Source organism: Cyprinus carpio, chromosome B25, assembly GCF_018340385.1.
Source record: "Cyprinus carpio isolate SPL01 chromosome B25, ASM1834038v1, whole genome shotgun sequence".
NCBI lineage: Eukaryota > Metazoa > Chordata > Actinopteri > Cypriniformes > Cyprinidae > Cyprinus > Cyprinus carpio.
The window spans coordinates 15,468,530-15,495,159 of NC_056621.1; the positions used below are offsets into that span (position 1 = coordinate 15,468,530).

Here is a 26,630-nt window from a genome sequence, read left to right on the forward strand (position 1 = left end):
TGTTGTATAGAATAGATTGATAGAAATGTGTAAATAAAAGAATGAATACATATGTTTGAATATATATATTTGCATAAAATATTGATAAATCTGTATATAAATGATAAAGTGGATACACGTTTCAATGTTGTAAATCTGTATAATCTACACTATTTAAAAGAATGGCAAAACAAAGCCAGGCGTCTCAGGTTGGTAAAACACATGTGGTACACATTAAGTGAACTAATTTCTTCCAAGCTGTACAAGTTAAACATTCCCTGGCTTCACTCAAGCCTCTGATGTAGTTGACACTAATGTGCTGGTGCTAGCGTAGCGTGTGTATGTTTATATGCATGTGTGCACTGATTTCAGTCAGAGGAAAGACAGAGAGAATAAGATAAGAAACACTGAGAGACAGCCAGGGTAAGAAGAAGGAGAGAGCAGGGGGAGGAAGAGAGTGGGAATGACTGAGACAGGGACAACATGTCACGTGTATCTGGAGAAAGTGCATAACCCCTCGTAGGGCTGTCCCTAGACACAGCAATTGCATGGACGGAGACAGAACCTCTCAGACACGTCTGTCACGTCTCTCCGTCCGCGTGCGTTTCAGGCTCATGCTGCCCTGACACCTCCCCCTGTCCCGCTTTGTCTCATTCAAATCACTTCCTGAAGCAAATCACTGTGGAATCAGACTTTGTCTCAGAAGTTTCTCCTAAAATTATGCTCTTTTCCATAAAGTGAAAGTAAAAGTGAAGAGGGGATCCAAAAAACCCCATAAAAGTAGTTCATATGACTTGTGCGCAAAGTTGTTAAGTTGTAATTCACCAATAAACACCTCCTCTGCTGTTACTCATTTACATTCATGCATATTCCAATATATAAAGGCCAAAGTGCATATATTTTTTTTTACACATGCTAGCATATGAGTACAGCACAATGCATAGACTCGTCTCTATTTGAGTAAAAACACATGCTAAACAGAAAGTTATAAATACGATACTGAAAATACACAGAATATACATTATACATAGAGTTATCTCACAATTTCTTTTTTTTTTTCTCAGGATTGCAAGAACAGCTGAAATTGTCAGATAAAAAGTTATCATTAAAGAAAAAAAGTATGATTTTTTTTATTTTGTGGCAGAAAAAAAAACAGAACTGTAAGATTTAAACATAATTATGAGGAGAAAAATTCTGAATTGTGAGATGTAAACTCAAAATTCAGAATTGTGAGAAAAGATTTCATCTTGCAATTCTGCCTTTTTTTTCAACTTTTCTCAGAAGTTTATATCTCACAATTCTGAGGGGAAAAAGACAGAATTGAAAAAAATAACAATTGTGAGACATAAACTCAGAATTCTGATGTAAACTTGAAATTGCGAGAAAGTAAATCTAAATTCTGACTTTATATCTCAAAGTTCTGACTTTTTTCTCAGAACTGCAAGTTTATATCTTGCAATTTTGACTTTTGTGATTGTGAAATGATTGGAATTGTGTTATAAAAAAAACCTTGCAATTGCAGAAAAATGTATGTTTTTGTAATTCTGAAAAATTACTAGATGAAATCTCAGAATTCTGGGGGGAAAAGTCAGAATTGCAGGATGTAAACACGGAACTGCCTCAGAATTAAAGACAAAAACATTACAAATCTATCCAAAAAAAAGCCAGAACAGCAGAAAAAAATCCAATAAAAATCCAGAAAAAAAGAAAAAAGTCAGTTTTTTTGCGGCGAAAAAAAAAATGAATTGTGAGATGTCAATTTTGAATTTAGTAGAAAAGTCAGAATTGCCAGATGTAAACTCAGAATTCTGATGTAAACTCATGGAAAATAAGTCAGAATTCTGAGTTATATCTCACAGTTCTGACATTTATTCCTAAGAACTGTGAGAACGTTTGGAATTCTGAGATAAAAACTTGCAATTGCAGAAAAAAGTGTTATTTTTTATTCCGAAAAAAAATAAAATAAAAATAAACAGAATTACGAGATGTAAACTCAGAATTCTGAGGAAAAAAAAAGTCAGAACTACACAATGTAAACTCAGAATTCTAATGTAAACTTGGAATTGGGAGAAAAAAAAGTTATATCTTGTATTATATAATATATGTATTATATCTTGTAGTTCTGCTATACAAATCACAATGTGCCAAATTTAAATATGCGCATATTCACATCACATAAATGAGATTTCAATGCTGTCACAGCAAGGAAAGAAACATGGGAGAAGCAGGAGACCTACAGTTATAGCACGAGACTAAATTTGGTGTCTACAAGAAATCAAAGAGATCTAATTTTTTCCTACAGGAAACTTCACAACTACGTCAATACAACTAGCTATTCATAAATGTGTAAAACAGGATCTGAAGATCTAAAGCACTGTGCGTGAAGCATGGACAGCAAAGGCTGAGACAGTCTTGATGGTTTTGTAAACAAAGCCGGTTCACATCCCTTAATGAAAAGTGTTTTTTCTTTTTTTCTTCACTCAGCAGGACGTATGTTTGAAAGAAAACTCCGGTTTGGTTTCTCCGCCACCAAGTCTCAAGGTTATCCCACAGAACCCAGGACTGGATCTGAGCCAGGCCATTTTTAATGTTTGAAATTTGGGATGAAATCCAAACAAAAGAAATACAGCCCTGGTGTAGGCCTCCTAAAGTTATGCAAGTCTATGAGAGTAACAGCCCAATAAAAAAAATAGTAGAAACTTATGTAAAGCTCTCATTACTGTTGCCGTGCCCAGTGAAGAGGGGATGTGGAGCTCTTCAAATAGGGCTGAATGGCTGTGTGTCATTCCATGAAAGGAGGGCCATTTGTGTCCACAACTTTTAATGAAAGGCACTAAACATTAAAATAAGCAATGAAATATTTTACCAGATCAAAATCACAATATAATTTTTAATTAATGCCCAGTTTAAATATATTAATTCTAAATGTATGTGTATATATATATATATTATATATATATATATATATATATATATAATATATATATATATATATATATGGTATATATATATCTATATATATATATATATATATATATTATATATATATATATAATATATATATATATATGTATATATATATATATATAATATATATATATATATATATATATATATATATATGAGAATATATATATCGAGAGAGTATGTCATTTTTACTGGAAGACGGGGTTGAAATTTTGCTTAAAAATTACATTAATGCCCATTAAAAATAAATTAATACAAAAACAACATATAAAAAACTAAATAAAAAAAAAATAATATATAATTTTTAATTAATGCCCAGTTTAAATATATTAATTCTAAATGATTATATAAACTACTTATTTAAAAGTAAATATTTAAATATTATTAGCATTTTATAAATATTTTAAGGAATATTTTGATTGATTTAATAATTTATATATTTGTATAATATATCAGGGTTATTATAGTTAACTAAAACTAAAACAATAAAAACATTGTTAACTGAATAAAATAAATTATGAAAAAAAATATTTTATCTAGTTGTCAAGGCAAATTTAATTTAGCTTAACTTGATGTACTAAAATAATTCAAACTAAAACTGAAAAAAGAATAAAAATGAAATAGACATATTTAATTAAGACATCAAAAACAATACATTTACTAAAAGTTGATCTAAAACTAAGAACAGAAAATCTAAAATTAAAAATGAATTCAAAATATTAATAAATGTACCTCTGATATATTCCTGTCCTTAAAATTATAGAATTTCCTCAAAATAACTGTCACTATAATAGAGTTAAAGAAGCTGATTCGCAAGTGTACACATTTAAGTAAAAATATATACAAAATCGTTTATTACATTTATTCTGAAACGTCAATTGTTGAATCTTGAATGCTAGCATGTTCATGACCTTAGTAAGAGAGACTTCAAATGTTGAAATGTCCTGATATAAAAAAATAACGTTTACATTTTTACAAAAATGTACTTTAAAAAATGACACACTCTTCTCTGTTACCCGCAATGACCTTCTCCAGTTCAGACAGCATGGCACATTATGGCTGCAGCCATATTTCTTTCCCGAACATGCTATTTTACGAGCTATATGGAAAGTTTTGTAAAGTCTGCAGGCTGCTCTCGCTCTGGCTCTCCTTCTCTCTGCCTGTAAACCCAAGTACGCATCGTGAGCATGAGCCCTTAATGTCTGCTCTGCATCCTGCGGAGACTGCTGAAGCTCAGGGTGCCACCTTATGCCAATCCACACGGGCACGTCTGCCTGCTGCTCATGTCAGATAAACCCATGTGGCTTGGCTCTGATCTGAGTCGAGGAAGAACCGGTGCGATATGGTCTCTCTGTGTACACCATCAATGTTTGCCACTGACAGATCCTGTTTCAGGTCTGTGATGTTCAGATCAGATGACCTGCCTGAGAACAGAATAACTATGGGAAATAAAAAACATAAATGGACTCAAACCAACTCTTATATAATATGAAAGATTCTCCATATGACTGGATGTCGTGTGAGAATATTGATATCAGTCTGTGTTGACGGTGAAAATAATGAAATGATAATGGATATGTTTAGTATAGCATACTAGCATATTACGTTTACTGCTGTAATTTTTGCACACTGCATTAAATAAGGTATCCCACGTAGCAACTAAATAGTATTACTGTTCAGTAGTATCTAGTTTGCAGTATATGATGTTTTGTATTTAGTAAACTAATATTCCATTCTGAATGTTTGTTTCTTCATTGTTACATTGCTGTAGATATGTGCTATATACATAAGACTGAATGTATATTGGTGTCCACAGCAGCTTATCAGTCCAGCTATTTGGCCCAGGCCGGGGTCCATGTGACTGAATTACAGGGTGCAGAAAGATTGTGGGTGATCAGCTTGATGCTGTGCACTGATAGCATTAAATCAGCCCTTCTGCATGGCGACACAGAGTGAAGCACTCTGGCTCTCTTTCTCTCTGCCTGTAAACCCAAATAAGCATTGTGAGCATGTGCAGTCGAGCAGAAACACGTCTAATTGATCTGGGCCCATTTGACTCGACTCTGCAGTTTTCACACAAGAGTTCACAACCTTCTCACCACAGGACAAGCCCTGCCCTGCCCTGCCTTAGAATTATCAGGGTACGACGCCTAAAAGTAAAAACACAAATGTCGTGTGTGTGTGTGTGTGTGTATATATATATACAACAGAGCTTTTTGAAACTCCGAATATCAGTTAAACCATTGCGTCGCAAAATTATTCACTGTTTAGAAGTGCGCCAATTGGATCGCGTATTTGGGACTTCAAAGCGTGTTTGCATCATTGCATCATTTGATTTATATATTAGTGCAGTGTATCACCCGCAAAGTCACGATACGAAACGTATCACTATATATTAGTGCAGTGTATCACCCGCAAAGTCACGATACGAAACGTATCACGATACAGGACTGCACTGAATTTCACCTCAAGAAGAGTTTAGTAAAACAGTTGTTTATGAAACACTGCATAAGGCAGTCACTAGATAACGCCACACAAACAAAATGACTGGTTCATAGATAAGGCTAAGCATTCTGTCTTTACTGTATCTCACACGTACGTTTAGTCACTAGATCACGCTGCGCACACACAGACACTCTTTTTGGGCTCAGACAAACTTTTTAGCGCTGCCCCACAATTTTATCAATAAAATAGCTAAGAGCTACATTATCTTTCTCAACAAGGAGCTGGTAACATCATCGATTCTAAAGCAATTAACGCCACAGCTTCAGTGTTAATAGAGAAACATGGCAAAACGGTGGTAATTCATACACAGCCTCTCTCTCTCTCTCTCTCTCTCACACACACACACACACACACACACACACACACACATAAATAAACACTTGATAAATTACAATTTTCTGAGAATAGGATCGCTAAACTACAAACCAAACAATTTTTTTTACAAAGAAACTTTATTATCCAAACTTAATAAACCACATACGAGAGAGCGCATACACATGATTGCCAGGTTGACAAAGATAACTTATATACTAAAATAAATAAAACTAAAATAAAAATAAAGCCAAATAGAAACATTAAAAATACTATTAAAATAACAAAAGCATGTAACAAAACTAGAAAAAATTAATAATAATAAAAGTAATAATTAATTAACAATCATTTCATTAATTATGCATACAAAAATAAAAAAAATAATAAAAAACAAAAATACATTTCAAAATTGAAATAAATGCTTAATAATACTAATATATGTTTTATATATCATCTTATTAATAATTCATTTCATTAATTATGCATATACATATTTAGGTTTTTGGTCAGCAACTATAAACAGAAAATTATACATTTAATGCAGATTTGTTTCCTTTCATATGTGCTTATATGGACTCCTTATATAATTTGGTTCTTTGGTATCCTTTCGGCGTTTCTAATTGGCTTTTTTTGGAAAGACATCTAAATGTATCTTGAAAAAAGCTTGCAGAAAATACAGTTATAAACAGACAAAATAAACATTTGAAACGATAAATGGTCTATGCTTAATTTCCAATTAATCTGATTACATTTTTAAATCGACTGACAGCCCTTTATGATTAATTAGATTACATTTGTATATAATATATATATATATATATATATATATATATATATGTATGTATGTATATACACTGTTATTTATACTCTTTACTTAATCATGCATATATGCAAATGTAGAAATCAATAAAGCCAAAACAGAATGAAAAAAAAAAATACAATAGAAAATATCAATAAAAAATGACCCAGATAAAAGGCATTTAGATTCATTCATCAATATCCAAATCAACAAAAAATTGACATTAATGGCAAAGCTTGTAGTTTTTTAGATGCTAAAATGTTGTTTCCTACACCAGTTTAATTTCTAACCATAAGTAAGCCATTTCTAGGCTAATTTCCCTAAAAGCATAAACATTATCAAAATACTGTCCAAAAAAAAAAAAAGCGCACATGTACAAACACAAGGGCAGAAGTTTGTCGTAACTGACGGCTCTGTGCAGGAATTACTTAATCTGTTTGGAAATGAACACTGGTAAGAGAGCATGCAGCCTGTGAATCATGTACAGCCATCTTTATCCATGCGCAGTGCACAGACTCGGCCAGAGCGCTTACATAATCCAGTTAAAATACACCCCCAGTCACATGTAGCATTCAGCCCTGTGGAGAGATATCCTACTGCCGCTAGGGCTGTGCTGGCAGCTGTTCAGATATTTACACACACACACACACACACACACACACACACACACACACACACACACACACACACACACACACACTGGACTACTTTATGTTTTTTAATTGAAAGATTCAACTGTGATTCGCTGCCAGAGATTCAGTGCCCTGCCTGCATGTGAACTGTCTGTGGAAAAATGAGCCAAGAGCTCTCCCTCCGAGCACATGTGACTGTGTGGAGTCTTTGCCGAGGAGCGTTACGAGAAAACACACACACACACGCATGCACGCGCACACACACACACACACACACACTCTGCATGAGGGAAAAAGAGGTACAAGATGGACAGGACATCCAGCCCTTTAAAGTCACAACACAGGCTTCCTGAAAGCGTGCTGGGTTTCACTTCTTGCTGAGCACATGCAACTCGTGCCCTCCAAATGCAAGCGAATGCCAAGGCCGTGTGTGTTTTTGAGGGCGCTAATGGGTGGCGAGCGCGTCACACACAATTTCGACATAACTTCAACAGATCGGTGAAAGACAACCATGACTGATCTCTTTAAGGAGCAGAGTTGACATGAAAAACCACATAATCGCCTGGGTACATCTGGCCGGCGCTGTCTGAAAAGATGCAATCTCACCATCTGGGGCGGCACACAAACCATCGCACAATATGAGCCTGATCACCAATTCAGCTGCATTATAGCACCTGGTCTTTCTATGGTCCAATCTATTAATCATGCAGGCGTCTTTAATATTTAATTAAGGGGCGTTTATGGGTGCTGTGTATTTGGCCCTGTGTGTTCCAGCATCTGACAATGAATATACAGTACAAGTACATGGGTCAAAGAAGAAAGCTGTAAATGATGGTGGTAAAAACATTTCTGGAATAAAATGGCTTTTTTTGGTATAGCTAATTTTATGGATGGCATTTTATGTATCTTATGTATCTTTTAGGTCCCCATGAAATCAAAATGGAAGTTTTTTGGCTTTTAGTATGAATCAGTTAGTCTTAAGGTTCTCTGTAAGCTAGTGTGCTCCAAAACAATGACAAAATTCGCATTTAGAAGATATATGCAGTCAAAACATACAGTGTCTCACTTAAGTCGATATGGATCAATGATTTTCATGACATCACCCTGCACTTCAGCTTCTCATCCAATCACATGCTCTCTAGAATCTGAAGCACCCTGCCTCCTACACTATAAATAGATGCCAAAGCTGTGGCTGAAATCAGTCACTTGTTCACAAAATTTGTATTTTCTCTGTGGTGCATAGGGAACGACTCAGACAGTGTAAAAATTTTGGGTCAAATGAAGTCTGGTTCGCCATTCTCATGTGAACCGCCGCAGTGCGCACAGTCTGCTGCGGTCCAGAGACATGATAACATGGAGCAGAACATATGCGCGAGTCAGTGCAGACCACTAAACATATCGTACCCATTTGAATTCTAGACAAAATGTTGAAATCTACACAAATTCTATTGGCTATTTAAAAAAGGGGTGGAGCTACACGATATGTCCCACCTTGTCTTCCTGTTTCAGTTGAAATTGCATCAACACATAACGCTGCGATACGTTGCAAGCCACTTCAGTAGACCTTTAAATATGTACAACATTATTAGAGGCAAAACCAACACGTTACTATTTTATGTTTTGGCTAGCTGGTCTGAAAATTCATATGAATTTGAATCTTTTGAATCTTTATTCGCACATTTTTTTTTGGTTAGCAAAACAAACAAAAAAAAAAACATACTTTTGTACAAATTTATATATATATATATATATATTGTAATTTTTTTTTGGTTTTGTTTTTTTGCTAAAGCTAATTTAATTTTGTATTTAATAGCATTTTGTGATCGAAATAATGGTGGTGGAAACATTTTTGGAATAAATGTAATTTTTTTTTGGTTTTGTTTTTTTGCTAAAGCTAATTTAATTTGTCCATTTTCATATGATCTTCTTACGCCACACTAACAAAGGTTTGGAGATGGACCTTCATGGTCACTTTTTTACTAAAAATCATACACATTTGTCTAATAAAATTTGTTGTATTTAATAGCACTTTGTGGTGGAAAATCAAATTTATAAAAAAAATACATAATAAAAAGACATACAAAATCTAATTTCAAAACTAACAATTTCATAGCTAACATTTTATGTATCTGTAATATAAGTTTTATTTGTACAAATCACATTTACTGCGTTTAATAGCAACATGTGGTGGAAATTACAGTGGTGGAATCATTTTTGGAATAAAATGGCTTGTTTTGTTGAAGCTAATTTCATAGCTAGCATTTTATATTTCTAAAATATCAACTTTACTGGGGAAAAATAATATGCAACTATATTATATAAGTTTTGGTGAATTCATATGATTTTGAGTAATCTCATTTTTATATTTTCATACAATCTGCTCGCGAAATGTTTTTATTTATCATGTTTAATAGCATTTAGGGTGGAAATGATGGTGGTGAAAACTTTTTTTGGAATAGATGGGTCTTTTGTTTCGCTAAAGCTAATTTCTCAGCTACAGTTTTATGCATCTTACATAAAAAACTATTAAATGCATAGCATGTAACTATTGTACGTGTTGGTAAATTGGTGGCAAGTTCATATCTTTTAAGGGTGGACCTTGCTTATGTTTTTTTTTTTTCTAAACATCATATGTTTAAGTAGGAATCAAATCATTTGAATATATACGAATATACGACTGATTTGTCAAAATGTAAAATAGTTACGTTTTGTTATGAGACTGGGTTGTCAAAACTATTTGTCATGTTGGAAATGACTCCAAAGTTGTACAGTAATTTGTGTAAAAACTACTTAATGTTGAAGTAATTTTAAATAAATATTTTAATAAATAATTTGAATAATTTATATTTATTAGTTAAAGACCGTCTGGGACTAGGGTAGAACGATAAAAAAATATACTGTTTAGAAGGCATTCAAAAAGTAAACAGCAGCAAGTTTCCAGTTGTAATGTGACCTTCGTATAAAAATCAACATAAAGGAGCCTAAAGCTGAAGAACATAAAATATATAGAAGGAGTGAAAGCAGAAGAGCAGAACATCTCAGAGCCTGTTATGTACAGCTGACTTAGTTACATAATCAATAAACACCGCACATGGATTTCCACCCCGAACAATGCCTCTGTCTGAAATAATCTTGTTAGATTTAGTATCGGCCTGTTGCTGACCACAAAGCTCTGCTCGGAGTGTCATGTTCTCTTACCCTTCAACATGATTTCAGCTTCTCACACTATTTCTATGAAGGTGTGGGCTGAATGTGCTTTATGATTGCTTGTAATGTGGGGCAGAGGCTGTGTCCTCATCTGCCATCACTCACATTAACACACAGATATGAGCCATCTGTGCTGGCCATACTCAAAGAAGTTACTGAGATACACGCACAACACTCTGCCAATTTAATTTAAACATAATTTTGTCTGCTATAAAGATCAAATGCACAACTGAAAACCAAAAACATTCATAATATTTAAAAATCATGTGTGTTGCAACAGTGTTATTTTCCAACCTCCTTCCAGTTAATGAAGTGAGAGGTTACCAAATCAAGAACAAGATGTCCAATTCACCCCCCCCCCCCCCCCACAATTGTGTGTGTTTGTGTGTGTGTGTGTGTGAAATATTTAGCATTATTTTTATATAATAGTCTAATTATTTAATATAACATTGAGATATTTTCTCTTTTTCCATTGTCATCACCGTCATCAACTATTTTATTTATTTAAAATAATAAATGAAGTATAATAATATGTTAAGTAAATTCTAAATAATAGTATATATTTAGTGAATTATAAACAATGATAAATTAAAGCCAGTGCAAAAACTGATACATTAATACATATGCAAATTCAATATCATTTATACTGTATTTATTTTGACTTACATAATATGCATATTACAGTAATGGAATCTTGCCGTGATGAAAATTATGTAAATATATAAGCATAGTTAAATTAATATAGCTTTAAATATAATTTATTAATTATTAGATGTTTTTGAGTGGTAATGTAAGCTGGATATGTTTTGATGGGAGATTCTTTTTTTTTTTTTTTTTTTTACCCACAAAGCCACTCTTTTCTCCAGAGAGAGGGCAGTGATTCATTTCCAGCCACCTGTGGAGATGACATTCGGGGGTGGAGGCGATGTTGGCACCCAAGTGTTTTTCTCTCTTTTTTTTATGAATGGGATAAAGAAAGGCAATGAGAAATCCAGCATTCCCCTGCAACCCTCCATCCTACTGAATCATCAGTGTCTGTCAGACAGTGCTTCTAAATCACCAAGCCAATTTTCACCTGTGACTCATCGCAGGCCTACCACAAGGACGAGGGGCTGAGCATTATTGCCTTCCATGAAAACGTGCAGCAGAGAGACCAGTGAAAACGTGCTAGAACACGCGCAAGTGTGCGAGGGACCTTGCAACCGCCGACTGTGAAAGCAGTCACTCTATGACGACGTTTTAAAACAACTGTGATTCAAGGAGGGAAGAATGTAGCTACTGGTAACATCTGATGCTTGGAATGTGAGAAGTATACAAAGGTGAATCAAAACATTTGGTGATTTTCACTCAGAAGTCTTTATTTTCTTTATAAGCACACTGTCACAATAAATCACAAGTAACAATTTCTTTATTTTAATTCTGAAATGAAACAAGGCCTTCACATATTCTTTCAAGTTTTGAGAATTTCACGAAAAACAATATATCTTAAATATGTACCATCTGAGGTGACTGTATATCTTCACTGTCTGTCATTAAATGCCTTAAAGCAGTAATTATCTCCCACTTACGCTGTAATCTCATATGCACCACAAGTTTGTTTTCCACAAAATTTCTTGCTCTGTATGTGTATTATAATCAGATCACTTAGAAACTAGAACATGTCTTCGATAAATACTTCAGAGAAACATATCATCGCTGATTACCTAACTGTGGAAGAGAAATCACTGAGAGAATAGGAATCAGCACTGATGTTCCAGGTTTTCTTTTTTTAGACTTGTATTCCCACTAGTTGCAAGCTTAACTGCTGTGTCATTTGTTTAGCCTGTGATGATGGTTCAGCATAGGACTAAATGTTCTCATCATATTGCACATTGTAAAGCAGCCAAGCTGAGCAGTCTGAGAAAAATCCCCTCTGTAAACAGCATCCAGTTGTTTGCTCGTCATTCTTTCGTGTGATGTTTTGGAGTGGTTTGGACACGTAAATAGGTAAAGAATGTACACATATATCTGTGTTTTTATATGTACTTCTGCACACAGATGTTAGAGTAAAGTGCAACTGCAACTTTTCCAATAACATAAGTATAAGATAGTGAAGATTGTATTGGCCAATAGGTACTGTGCAAGTTATCAGTTTTGTTGTCTCCCGCCCAAATGGGAGGGTCACAGCTGCTGTTTTTAGCAGCATGTGTTTGAGACACACCTTCTTTGCAACGAAAGGGATGATGGTGAGCAATAGAGTTATTATTCCTTGCCTCTCGCTCTAACCCCAAACAGAAGCAACACAGCTGAGCCACACCCATGGCCTCACTTGCACCTCCCCCTCGCAATGACAGTAAGACATAAAACAAAAGTCATTGTCTGTGGCATGCGTATAAAAAACCCTATGAATGGCTATGAATTCACACCAAGAGCAATAATTATAAAGATAATGTTACCAAAGGACGATAATATTCTGTTTATTATAACTGTGCACTGCAGTTTTTTCATCTGGCACTTTTTAATGTTTATCAGTTATCAAACTGACTTCAAGGTTAGTGTTCCTCTCTGTTATTATCATTAGTTGTGGTTTGATTTATGACTATGACTATTCTCACAGAATTAGAAAGATTATTTAAACTTTATAGCTGTTGTTATCGAATGGCCTTTAGTGCGATAATTATAAGAACTATAACAACAATGATATTAGTGTCCACACCAATGGATGGTAACTTTATAATAAGCATGCACTACAATTATGTCGTCTGCCACTTTAAAGGGATATTCTACCCCAAAATGAAAATTTCTTACCCCCATGCCGTTCCAAACCCGTAAAAGCTTCGTTCGTCTTTGGAACTCAATTTAAGATATTTTGGATGAAAACCGGGAGGCTTGTGACTGTCCCATAGACTGCCAAGTAAAATGCACTGTCAAGGTCCAGAAACGTTGAACCACTGATGGCAGATGGACTATTTTGACCATGTCTTTCATACTTTTCTGGACCTTAACAGTGTAAGTTACTTGGCAGTCTATGGGACAGTCGCAAGCCTCTCGGTTTTCATCCAAAATATCTTAAATTGAGTTCCGAAGACGAAAAAAGCTTTTAAGGGTTTGGAACGACATGGTGGTAAGTGAATAATGACAAAATTTTCATTTTGGGGTGGAGTATCCCTTTAAATGTTCAAACTCTTTAAAGTAGACTGGATTCTGATTGGCTTGATTCTTTTGTTGTTCCTCAACTGGGACAGAAAGTTTGTAAGAGTACATTTACATTAGCATTATTTTAACTACATTTCATTAAGCTCCACTGTCTATTGTCAATAGTTTAGCAAAGAATTAAGCACTGAACAAAGAAGTCACTTTCAAACTAAGCAGGTTTCTGTCGGTCAGCAATGCAAATTTGAGTAACCAACTTGAACATGAGCGAAATCTTCTCCAGATCTCACATATTCCTGTTAAAATAACTGAATTTCATCTGCAAAATTTCATAGAGCCATGGTAAGTGTGACCAAACCTTAATTACAATGATAACGTTTCCCTGTGTTGTTATGATTGTGGACTTTGCGGACTGTTTTCATAGTATTAGACTGATTAATAAAACTTTATAGTTATTGCTGTCGTTATCGCCCTTGATGTGAACAGACCTTTATCGAGGAACAGTCACAGCAAGACCTTACAAATTGGCCTGAACATGCCATTACTGACCACAAAAAGGCCCATTCCAAGAAGATGGAATTTAAAACCAGACCGGTTTATACCCAGTCGCTAATCTATTTGGGTGGCATCTTTGGCTCAGTTCAAAACCCACAATGTTTTGTAAAAAAACACATACTCATCAAATAACGTCATGAAAACAAAAAAGCTTTCACCAAAGAAACATTCTGTTCGCATCAGTTATGATTTTCAATTGTGCAAAGCCGAAAGGAGAGACAGAAGATGGGTGGGTTTTTTTCTCACATGTGCTCACGTTTTCCGGGGAGGAGGACTATGACTCATTGCCTCCAGGCGTTGAATCTGTCTGGACTTCAACCAGAGATCCCACCCCCCAGAGAGATGCAGCGACTGTGAGTCCTTATTTGCTCTTCACCTTCACAGCCACCGACTTGCTCACCACACCACGGCATAAGCGTGAAAAGACCAGTGGACGAAGACCACCTGGCGTGTCATTCATGCTGTTTGAAAGGACAAAAGTGCGCCGAATAATGCGTGATGGAATATAGCCGCTCAACCTCACCTGCTGTGGGGCTTTTAGAGAAGGTGCAACATTCTTAACGCAGCAAGTGAACTACTTTGGAATGTTTTTCCGCCCTACCCCCCTCACCATGGAAACTCCACTAGCTGTGCAAAAACAGTGCAAGCGTAACGGCATCACGTGTGCAAGCCAACACGAAACAGAACACGGTGGCCTATCACGTTCAGTCTCATTCATTCATTCAACTTCGCTCACATACGACCAGCTGTGCACATTGCAGTCTGTCAGGGGCAGGTAAGGATAAGCTCCGCAACGGAGCTCCTTGGTATCCAGTAATACGGAGAGCGACGGTAGCAATGTGCACACTGACTCGCTCCTGAGACACATGTGTTGTTGGCTCGTGGTACATGCATAACTTTCCACACTGGTCTGTTTACAGTTGCGAAACAATCAATAGACCTAAAAGTGGGCTAAAAGTCCCAAATGTCCGGTCCATAGGTCACAATCATAAAAACCTCAAAATCCAATAAATGAATATATTTGTATGTGAAAATAAAGGCAAGAGCAAGTATATATATATATATTCTTTTCTGCATTGTGTGTGTGTGTATATATATATATATATATATATATATATATATATATATATATATATATATATATATTATATATATATAATATAACAAAATATAGAAAAAAAAAAAAAAAAAAAAAAAAAAATAAAAATATATATATATATAATATATATATATATATATATATATATATATCCAGTATAAAACCGATTAAAAACCGATATATATATATATATATATATATATATATATATATATATATATATATATATAACCCATGGCAAATTACTCTTCTGGGTGCTTTGCTGCCAGTTTTAGCGCAATTTAGTACAATTTGCTAAACACTGATATTCTAAAAGATTTGTAAACAGAACACTAATGTACTAGACACATGTAAACGTATAATAAAGTGATACTATTCCAACGTACCTCATGAAACAGATCCTAATGGAAAGAGCACCAGCAGCATATCTGTTCTACCCATTGTGGCTATTATTTCTGTTAGAGTCTATTTGTAGACAAGTAAAAATATGCCGTCTAACCTGTATGAAACCTTTGAAAACATTGTTAAAGCAATTATACGCATAAAAGTATATGAACGTTAACATCCTTTGGGACGTGGCGGTGGCCCCTTTAATTAGAGGGGTCAGATCCTTCCAAACTCCCCTATTATTAACACCAGGCTGCAGCTAATCAAACATCTTACATTTTAAAAGCGACCTAACTCTAACATATGAGAGGGTGGTGCATCTGTGGCGTCAGCCCATCCGAGCTAATGAGGTATATATATATATATAAAAATAATAATAATAAGTTACAGTGAACACCAAAAAAAAAAAAAAAAAGCGCTCGGAGTTGACATTCTGTCCGCCTGTTGGAATGAAACCGATCCGCGTGTCCACGTGTTTTGCCAATTTACATATCATTTTAATATGTAAGCTCGTCTCTCCTATCAGCCGAGGCTTGCTTCCAACGCAAACTCTATTTGTCAGATTCGGGTCTGGACGCACAAATCGGAAAGCCCTGCGTTTTTGCGCCCGCCCTCTCAGACACGTTGCCTTGGGAGAAGTAACACGGGGCCACACAACTGCAGGTCTACATCACTGAAACCACGTACACCTCTCACAGAGCTTCGATCGGCGCTCCAGCTGTCTCTGGATATACTGCTGAAACAAAGGACAGTGCGACCATTCGCCCCATCCGGCTTGAGGTAGGATGCGCGGTTTAAATAGCAGCAATCGTTTCTGACTGTGTGTTGTTTTGTAGAGTAAAAATAACATAGACAAAGGAAACCCATTGCGTTTATATAAAGCTTAATATACAGTATATGTGAGATGTTGGAAGATGCCGCTGCGTGAGGCATCCGCCTATTATAAAACGGAGGAAATAGTTTATTTCATTACAGTTGTTTATTTTATTTAATGCATTTATAATGTTAAATGTAGCTTATATTGATAACACGATTTGGTCTATATTGTGTTTTTGTAAATAAAGATTTTTTTTTGTTTGTTGCTTTGTTAATTCGTATCCGTTGTATGCGACTATTCGTTTTAATATATACATTCTGTTGCGTTATGTTTTAAAAGGCCAAAATTGCGGTGGTCTTGTCTTGGTAGGCTGTATTAAAGGTGTTAGTCATCATGAGGGCCCCACCCTCAGTTATCCGACAGGTAACGTTACATTAATTGATACACGGCTTTTGTTTCATTTCATAGCCGTTTTAATATTAATATACGTGTTGCCCATAGCAGCCGATATTAGTGGCAGGCGTACAAGAAACAAGTCTCGGTTACATGACTTCCTACATTTGTAGTTGCGCTAAACGTATTAAATAATAGTCACGTGCCTGCTTTGTCTACGCTTATACTGGTAGCTAAATGTAAACACGCAAGCTTTCAATGATTTTCCTTGTTTTGTCAAATTACCGGTTAGCGCAAACTAATAAAGGGCCTTTTCATTCGAGTCCCCAGCTGTCGACAAAACTTGTAAATGTATCCGATGCAGGCAGTTTTCCGATATGAAAGGGGAGTTTGTTCGTTTTGTTTGATTAAACTTTTGGCGAAACTGGTATTGACAGGAAAAAGCTGGTCAGCAGTTACGTCCATTTGGAAAAGGCTGATCTTTGTGCCCGTTATAAAGCCAATTAGTCGCGTGCTTGAGGTAGAGCTATTACATAATGTGGTTTTATTGGCAGGGCAGAGCTCTGGCTCAGCAGTCCGTTTGTTTGCAATGATACCGAGCAGCTGATGGACGGATTAAATGCTCAAGTGAAGTGAATGTGCTTAGGCAATCTGAAAATCTTTTGACACTGTTGAAGTATATAGTGTTACATACACAGTTTATGTAGTACATTGTACATTTAGATATCTACAGTATCTATATTTAGGCTAAGTTTAATGCAAGGACAAAACATCTCTGTGCTGTGTGCAGTGTCAGTGAAGGAACTGATACACAGTACATATACTGTATTATAAGATGAGTTATGGTCATGTAAAACTTATGTGTAGCGTGCATTTAAATGTTTTTGGAAAAACAATACCTTTGTTATAACAAAGTGAATGTTATACTGTAAAAAGTAAATATATGTTCAATCTAATGTAAACAGGATTCAGTATTAGTATAAAAAAAAACATGCTTTTAGTATTTAAAAAAAATAATAATTTAGATGTTACAATATGAATCAGGTTTTAGGTCACCTGAAAATACATTGTGGGGGCAGTTTCCATTTTTTTTTATTTTTCATTTAGTCATAAATGTGTAATTTTATGAACATGCATCATGTAAACATCCTGTTGATTTATGAGAAGCCCTCCACCTTAAAATGATGAGTGGCCAGCACACTTAGAGAAAACATTTTCTTCTGTACGACGTGTGCCTTTAGCAAAGATCCATGGCTTGCCTCGTTAAACATAATGTTGTAGACACTCCTTTTATGTGTATTCCTCAAGGCCTGTATATTATGAATTACCAAGAACTGAAGGAATTGATAATACAAGCTGAAAAAAAAAAAAGACTGTTAATGCTCAAGGCCGCAGATATGGTCCCAGCTGTGTGTTCCTGGACTATTTTCAAATCATCCTCTTTTAAAAGCAAACCCACAAAATAATTTAATTTTACCCGTAACCAGCAAACACTACGTGCATTTAGGCACAAACTAGTAATGTATGAATCTTAGTAATATATTAATAAAAGGCCACAGAAGGAATTGCACTATTAAAACGGCTTATTTCTAGGTCCTTTGTTCTGTCAAATGGTGGTCACCATGGCTGCAGCGTTCGGGTCTCATTGAATAAACAAACATGGCTTTGAATGTGTGCTTTTTTTTTGCCACCTGCTTCATCATAGCTTTCTAGTTCTGTAAGGCTACATTTTCAAGTGTTTTTCAATTAAGTGCAATCAGAACAAACAAATGTATGTGCTGCACACATGTTCCAAACAGACTATAGAACAAAATCTTATTTCAAACATCTCAGTTTTGAATAAATAAAGACCATCTCCTCCTGTTGCAATCATATTATGCATGAACAAGGCTAATTTTTACAAAAACATGTATACGTGTAAACAAATATTATCCTATTTAAGGTTTTTTTTGGGTTCTGTTAATGTACAGAAGAATTGGTGTTGTTATTGACAAGTTTCGTCAGTTTCGTGAGTTCTCGCCACTGTTTGTGAAACGGCAGTAAGTCTTTGTTATAGCCGCTGTTTGTCTTTAGTGTCTGTGTGAGACTCAGGTGGTGCGCCTGGAAAATATGCTGGTCTAAGCCTACGTGAATTCAGGGTTTGATTGAAGATGCCTACTTGCGTTGTCATTTTGGACCACTGCAAGACTTTGAATCTTGCAAATAGGTCCAAAAAAGTTTTCGCTTTTATATTAATGCCAAACCAACACAGTGAAAGCCAGAACATTCTTTCTCCATTAGGCAATTTCACGTCAGCTCATGTTGTATTGTGTGATGGTGTTTATTATTAATGTTTATGGAAATTGGAGATTTAAAGTACTCCCTTTTTCCCCTCACAGGTCAGTGATGGTCTGTGCTGGTTAGACCCTGCTTCTTAAGATGTCAGCTTCAGATTCGGACTATTCCATTGACTGGCTGGCCAGTGACGATGAGGACAACGATAGTGAATTAGAACCAGACTGTACCAAAGCGCAAGGACAAACCACCTTGCCAATATCCCCCTCCTCCGGGGTCATCCAGGGGACCCAGACTTGCCAGTCGCTCTCAAAGAGGAATGGAGATAAAGGGGAGGTAATGGACAAAGAGAACATGAGCTCTTGGGGAAGTTCTCCTTCCAGCTGCGATAGTTCCGACTACAGCGAAGACGGTGGCCATTGTCACCTGGGACAAGAGGCTCGGACCAATTACAGTGGGTGCCCTGAGAGCCCTGTAGGCAAAAAGAGGCAAACGCTGAAGAGAACATGCAGCTCCATGGTCCTGGAGCAAAGGGAGGGGCAGCTCACACCTGAACAAATGGAGAAAGACAGGCTGTTCGCTTGCAAGGTGAGACATGCCACTTTTTTTACTCGTTGGCATGCCACTGAAGGGACATGGTGTTCTTATCTCCTACATGATCTATCTCCACCAGAGCAGAATAAATGTAAAAAAAAATAAAAAATACTCAAAGCAAAACCACTTCCAGGAAGACCCCTCCTCTGTGTGTTCTTACTAGGTGAAATGTGCCACTGAACGAAGAAACTCAATGTTTTCCTCTACCTTGTAGAATTGCAATGATAACTCATTCCATTTGCACAAATGTGTGAGAAAGTAGATGAGTCACTTTGTTTTGTATCACAGTGTCGTTGTTCTTCTGGAAATGATGAGCCGTACAAAGGAATGTCCTAACTTGTTTTTTTGGTAATCAACAAAGTGTACCGTCAACATCCTGAAATGAAAACATCAAAACTCTAGAAATGTTCAAGAAATGTTAAATGGGAAAAGATAAACAAGGAAATATTAAATGATGCTTTTTGTTTTGCAGTGCTTGGAGCTGCAGTGTTACATTCAACCACTGTCCTCGATCCTAAATGGCCTCCGCTCAGGCAGATACAGAGAACGTGAGTAATCCTTCATTCGTTTGTATTGGTCTTCTGCATAACCAAAACCTTGCCTAGCTAGCTCAGTATACAAGGAGAAAAGCCAAACTAGAGGCAGCAGGCCATGGTATGAGAAGTGTGTCATGAGATTTGGGACTGAGATGCGGCATGAATATACATGAAATGAGGCTGTCATATCAACCACAGTAATTTCCTGGTGGCACATGCTACCTCGCTTAGTCATAATAAAATGTGTATGGTTGAAAGACGCACGCCTAAAGCAGTGCAAACCACACGCCTCCAAAAATACCCAAGGACCTCAACTGAAATACCAAAGGCACTATAGAGATAAGCTCAAGGGTTTGGATTGGCTGACTCCTTTTGTTTTCCTGACTAGTAGGATAAAATATTCTAACATGTGACTCAGTTGTTTATGTGGCTGTTGTAACTGTTAATAAAAAATATGGAAAAATCTGCACTGTCACACTGTGTCCTAACCAGGTGACAAAATTGTAATTAAAAGCTGTCCGTTTTTATCCTAACTAGCCAGGTGACACTGTTTTGTAGGTCACTTCATATCTGATTTTAGACCACATTAATACTGTATCACACTCCTCGTGCATATTAAACATAAAATCTAGACAGGGAGACACTAATTATAAAAGTTAAGAAAGTTAAGAGTTCCCTCAAGTCAAGTCAAATGTAAAACCATGAAAGTAGTAGCCATCTTAAAAAACATGGCATTACTGTTCTTAGTGTTACACGTGCAAACAGAGAACCGCCCACATGATATTCCGGTTGACTGACTGTTACATTGCAGAGCATTTTCACTTTCAGTGCGGACAGAAAAATAACTTGTTCCTGAAATCTTGATATATAGTGGCTGGTTGAGACACAAATTACTGTGAAACGGCAACAGATGGTATTAACAATATTAGGTACTTAAAAGTTCTATTGGCTAGAACACCACATGTGCTAGAAAACAGGTTGCGTACAAGGCAGACCTGCTTATAGGGGCTCTGTCTGGGACCACTGTCAATGCAAGGGCTATGGATGACACCGGACTTCCTGGCCACAGAGACAGCAAGTCTGTCCTCCCACATGCTTCACATTATTAACAATATTAGGTACTTAAAAGTTCTATTGGCTAGAACACCACATGTGCTAGAAAACAGGTTGCGTACAAGGCAGACCTGCTTATAGGGGCTCTGTCTGGGACCACTGTCAATGCAAGGGCTATGGATGACACTGCACTTCCTGGCCACAGAGACAGCAAGTCTGTCCTCCCACATGCTTCACAAGAACCCATCTGGCTTGCATGGCCTGTCAGAGAAAATAAGCTGGCATTGCTTGTAAAAAGAATTTAAGCTGTATGTTCTTCTTTTCAGGCCTCAGCACATTTCAAGAGAGTGTAGCCGTGGACCGCATCCAGAGGATAATGGGGGTCCTGCAGAATCCCTGCATGGGGTGAGTTTCCTGCTGTTTCTCTTCACCTCACTCACGGGCAGCTTGAGGGTGGGCTTTAGTCAGCACAGCACTCCATCATGGATCGATCGGGTGGATGTTGTGTCCATTTACTTAATCTACCTCAATCCACTTTCACCTTCTTGTGAGGGAATCTTGTTTCAGTGCTTTGTGTTTACGCACATTAGTGGCATGGTTGAATTCTCCCACAGCACTTGCGAATGACTTTTACGCCCTCGGGTCTGGCTCTGAGGCTATAAGTGAACGAGTCAAGGAAATGTGAAAACACATGGCCTCACAGCATGATGCAGCAAGGGGGGCTGCAGGGCCAGTGCGGACCTGCCACCACAAATCTAAAAGCGGCTGGACAAGAATAGAACTCAAACACAGGTTGTTAAAAATGTCCCAGCTCCCTTGCGGGAGTAGCCTGTCATCGGATTGATTAGCCTTCCTCTGGCTAGACAGTGCAAGGACTATGATGTCATCTTTGGGAGGAGTCAGTGTTCTGTTGCATCAAATGACCTCATAATGGATTGGGCTGGGCTTAGGTGCGTTGTTTACTTTTCATCTTAACTGCACCTGGCACGCAGCCCAGGTCTGCTCTCATTGTTTTGCATTGTGCTACTTCGCGAAGTCCAATATTCACGTGTGAGTGCAGAGTCTAGAACATCTAGTCCGTTGGTGTACTTTGGGCCGCATCCAGCAGTGTTGCAACCTGTGATGCATGAAAACACGCCTGGCAGAAAATATGCCTGAAACAGGCCACTAAAGACATTGATGATGGGGTTTTGGGTGGGGTTTTAATTCAAGCCATCTGATCAAGATGATAAGCCAAGTAGATATGGGCACCGAAGCGGGGGTGTTGCTACCTCCCCACCACCTGACCCCCGTCATCATTACATCGTGCCAGCTGGCAAATCCCCCAACGCAAAGACACGTCAGAAGAGGGAATATAAAATAACTTTTATGGCAGCAGCCGTTTAAATTTAAAATACTGAGAATCGGGCCATATCAGATTCTCTCATCATGTGACTTGCACTAATCCCCACTAACCATCTGTCGGGGGCTGGTGTGAGTCAATGGGCACCATGTGCGTGCGTCTGCATCACTGCTCCTTAGAGCAACTATTTCTTTTCCCTGTGACGTGCCCCACTGCAGGCTTATGTCTATATTTAGAGGCGAGGGAAACGGTTGCTCTCCATGCCACGTGTGTGTACAAACATGTGTGAATCAACACAGGAGCTGATCTCATTTTTAAAAACACATTTGTGTGTCAGCGTGTACGTATATACTTGATGCTGCATACTTGTGGTTAAGTGTTCTTTCAACTCGTCTGACACCAAACAAGGTGTTACAGAACAGTAGACTTTCACTTTAGACTTTCTCTAAACTGTTTTTTAGTACATCGGTGGGTAACCAGACTTAAATATTGTCTTTCCTGTGCCATGCAGAGAGAGATATGTCAACATCATCCTGAAAATGGAGGAAATGTTGAAGAACTGGTTCCCTCACATAAAACCTCAACGAAGCGACCAAGCCAACACTGCAGCACTGATGAAAGAGACTACCCTGTCTAAGAAACCCAAGGTAAGTCACTTGAAGAGCTGTCACGAACATGTGTAAGTTAAGACGACAGGCTGATAGAAAAGGAGACTGAAATACCCATTATACTTTAATCACTGGACCAGAGAGGAACAGGACAGACAAGAACGGATTAAAATCTATTTTTACAGTTGGACAGGTATAAAATGCACATCTCATGTTCGCTAAGAACAATGACGGAACAGAACAGGTAATTTTGGAAAGCTTTCACAGGACAGATAAAATTCATTCTTAGGCTGAGAACTTGGGACATGCAATCTAAATGAGATGTTTAAAAAGATTTTTCAGTCTCTTTTAAACTTTGTCTTAAAATCATAAAAAAAGATTGCCAATATTTGCGTTGAAATCTTAAAAGTAATTCTCCCTCTTTCAATACTTTACAGTTGTCTCCAGCTACATTTCCCTTGCTCACCGGCATTGCAAACCCTCCCACCACAAGTGCCCTTTCCATGGGTAACAAGGCAATGAGAGTCAGCGACCTCACTCCCCCAGGGCCCTACTCTGCAACCAACCTAAAATGGCTCCACACATCACCCATCTGCTCCCCTACGGCCGAACAGGCTCAGGGGACAGTTCGGAACTTTCTAACATCCCACAGGGACAGGGAAGCGACACAGGACAACTCTGTGTCCTCCAGCACGGACCGTCTATGTAAGACAGAGTCTGCTCCCAGTCGACCACCTCCAGCCAAGATTAACGCGCCATGTCTTGAGAGACTTCTTAAATCCACAGAGAGTATCATTACCCAGAAAGCCCCAGTGGGCTTGGGTGGCATGGCAGCCGGTGGATGGTCCTAGTCCTTTGAAAAGGCTCTGGGAGATCAGAGCCTAGCTAGAGCGTGACTGCCCCCAGCTGGTCTGGAGTCACCCGACTCCAGCGCAATCCCTGCCTCCATTCTAGCCTTGCGGAGAGGCACAGAACGCAGCAGAGGGAGTTCAGCGCAGCCCAGCAAAACAGAAACATGTTCAGTTAAGAACTGATAAGTGTCGGAGTGTGATTTTTGTGCGTGTCTGATTTGTACGTCTGCATCTATTCCCTTTTTGTTGGACTGCAGAGTGAGTTGTAGCAGTGTGTGTGCACGTGTGTGAGTTGGGGGGGTGGGGGTCTGGGTTTAGGAAGGTTTTGTGATCTTGGCTCACCTTTGTACTTTACCTTTTGAGGTGGTTTCCTCTTGAAACAGAAAGAGGAGAAATCTCCTGTGGCGGCAGCATCCGATGAGGCAGCATATTGGTATCTGTGAAAAAGCTTATCTCTAGACAAAACAAAGCAACCTTTTTTTCCAGCAAGGGAAGGGAAAAGATGGAGGAATTTATTCTGGGAACACTTCAGATATTCCAGTGTGCTAGTGAAATCTATAGTAGATGTGGTTGAATGTGAATTTATTGCTTTAGTTTGCTCTTTAAATCCACTCTATAGAGTTGAGTTGATTTGATGTGACTGTTACTTCATAGGTTTAAACTTCTAGCTACGTTTTTGGTACAACGGTTCTACCTCAATCTGACACCGTGTCTCCGGTAGTGTACGGATACAATAAGTACGTACACGCAAGTAGACTCAGAGCGAGGAAAGTTCATAAAGTGCATCGATACAGTGAGCGAAACACGCCGAACTAACACGGAAGTCTCACTTCACAAGAGAAAGCTCTGGAGGCTTGACTGGTGCCATTGTAAAGAATGTGAACTGCAAATTTTCGCTTTTTTTTTTTTTTTTTAAGCCTCCCAGTTCAAGGGCATATAGTGCCTGTCAATTCGATGTCAAACTGTGCCTCTTCACTGGTTTTGAAGGGAGAGCGTGAACTATCCAGAATACCTGATGCCTCTGAAGGATGTACAAAAAGAAAATCAGGAACCTTCAAAACTCCTGCCATTCATTTTCTGCTATCAACAATTAAATTATTTGAAACTCTTGCCAACTACTTCCTGTGGTCATGTGGCACAATGACATTTCGGTTTGCCACAGAGCTTGACAATATCTAAGAGGGAAAAGGTATTAACTGTGTACATATTTAGAAAAGTTGTTAATTTACCCTTGCAAAGTGGCCTTTATAGTGTAATATTTTATACTTTCTGAAATAAATGTGGTTATATTTGTTTGCTGTATTCCATTTGTCTTAAAGAATTTTGTGTTTCACCTGATCACATACATAATAGTCTTCTGTTAAGGGTTTTTTAATTGGACCATGCTAATATCTTGACAGCAGGGTAGCTGAAATAAAGCAGAATGTAGAGTATTTATAAAATATGAGGGTTTTAGAGATAGATTAATGGATTTGTTTTTCTATATATTAATATATTCCGTCAATGGCATAAAAACTGAATGCTATGCAAGTCTGACATATTTCTCAAGGATTAATAATGTTACACCACATCTAATTTGGCAGCCCTTGTGTGCATTGTTTTCAGTATGGCTTTGATATTGCACCAGGAGACAGTTGATCACAGACCTTTTTGTTTGCTACACTCATTGACATTCTTATATGAAGATGTCTATTCAAATATCAAAGCCACCAAAGGCTTCAAGTCACTCTAAAAACAACCCTCCCAAAAAAGGCTAACCTATGAAGCAGATCTGAAATATAGCTTTCGCTAAATCACAACTTGACCTTAAAAACTGAATCTATTAGCTGTCAGAGAATATTGAATAATACGGGATTGGTCTCGGGTGATTAACCACTCTGCAGTTTCTGGGAAGGAGAAGGTTGAACGGGGAATGGAGAAATGCAGAATAAAACCCACATCCTCTGGAGAATAGAAAAGCAAATGTTTTTCTGGACAGTGAGTAATTCAGATGTCCTCCTTCTTGATCCCCCTTCTTTCCATTTCCCTGCTGTGCAGAAAATTAAAGTCGGACACTTATACAATCAACCATGCGCATTGAGCAATGGCACTCTCTTTTCTCATTGTATACTGGGAAGAGGGTTCATTTTGGTATCCAGTCCACTGAACATTTGTAAAGAGAAGTGCAAATTTTCTGTGAGCAGATTAACAAATTACACTTCTCTTTTACTAAGAAGACTGAGTGGAAGTTACCCAAATAGCAATGACCCTAACCATTTTGACTGCTAAGACGTGATTCATGTGCCAGGTCATGTAGTGGTTAACTTAGTCTCAAGATTTGAGGTATTAATAATGTTAGAAGAAAAACAGTGCTACTAATACACAGGTACAGGTACAGTAGTCTTATTATCTGGTCTGCAATAGTTTATGAAGATGACAGAAATGGTCTTGGGAATACATCCGTACAACCACAAGAAGTCACTTCCTCTTGGCAAGAACTGTATAACTGTGGGCTGCTTTGTCTGTGCAAGCCAACTATTTTTGCCAACCTTGATGAATTATTTTGATTACTTACTATTACTTAGTACTACTGTATTTATTATTAACAC

At 37.4% G+C, this 26,630-nt stretch overlaps 1 protein-coding gene across 1 annotated transcript; it reads left to right on the top strand.

Moving 5' to 3' along the window:
* Window positions 1–16,061: 16,061 nt before the first annotated feature.
* On the top strand, window positions 16,062–25,344 carry LOC109051114 (circadian-associated transcriptional repressor). The gene is made up of 6 exons (XM_042753690.1): window positions 16,062–16,354; window positions 19,163–19,646; window positions 20,125–20,200; window positions 21,568–21,646; window positions 23,095–23,230; window positions 23,629–25,344. Exons 2-6 carry the CDS (start codon window positions 19,203–19,205, stop codon window positions 24,040–24,042), a joined length of 1,149 nt encoding a protein of 382 aa, XP_042609624.1. The 5' UTR covers window positions 16,062–16,354; window positions 19,163–19,202; the 3' UTR covers window positions 24,043–25,344.
* Window positions 25,345–26,630: the final 1,286 nt, after the last annotated feature.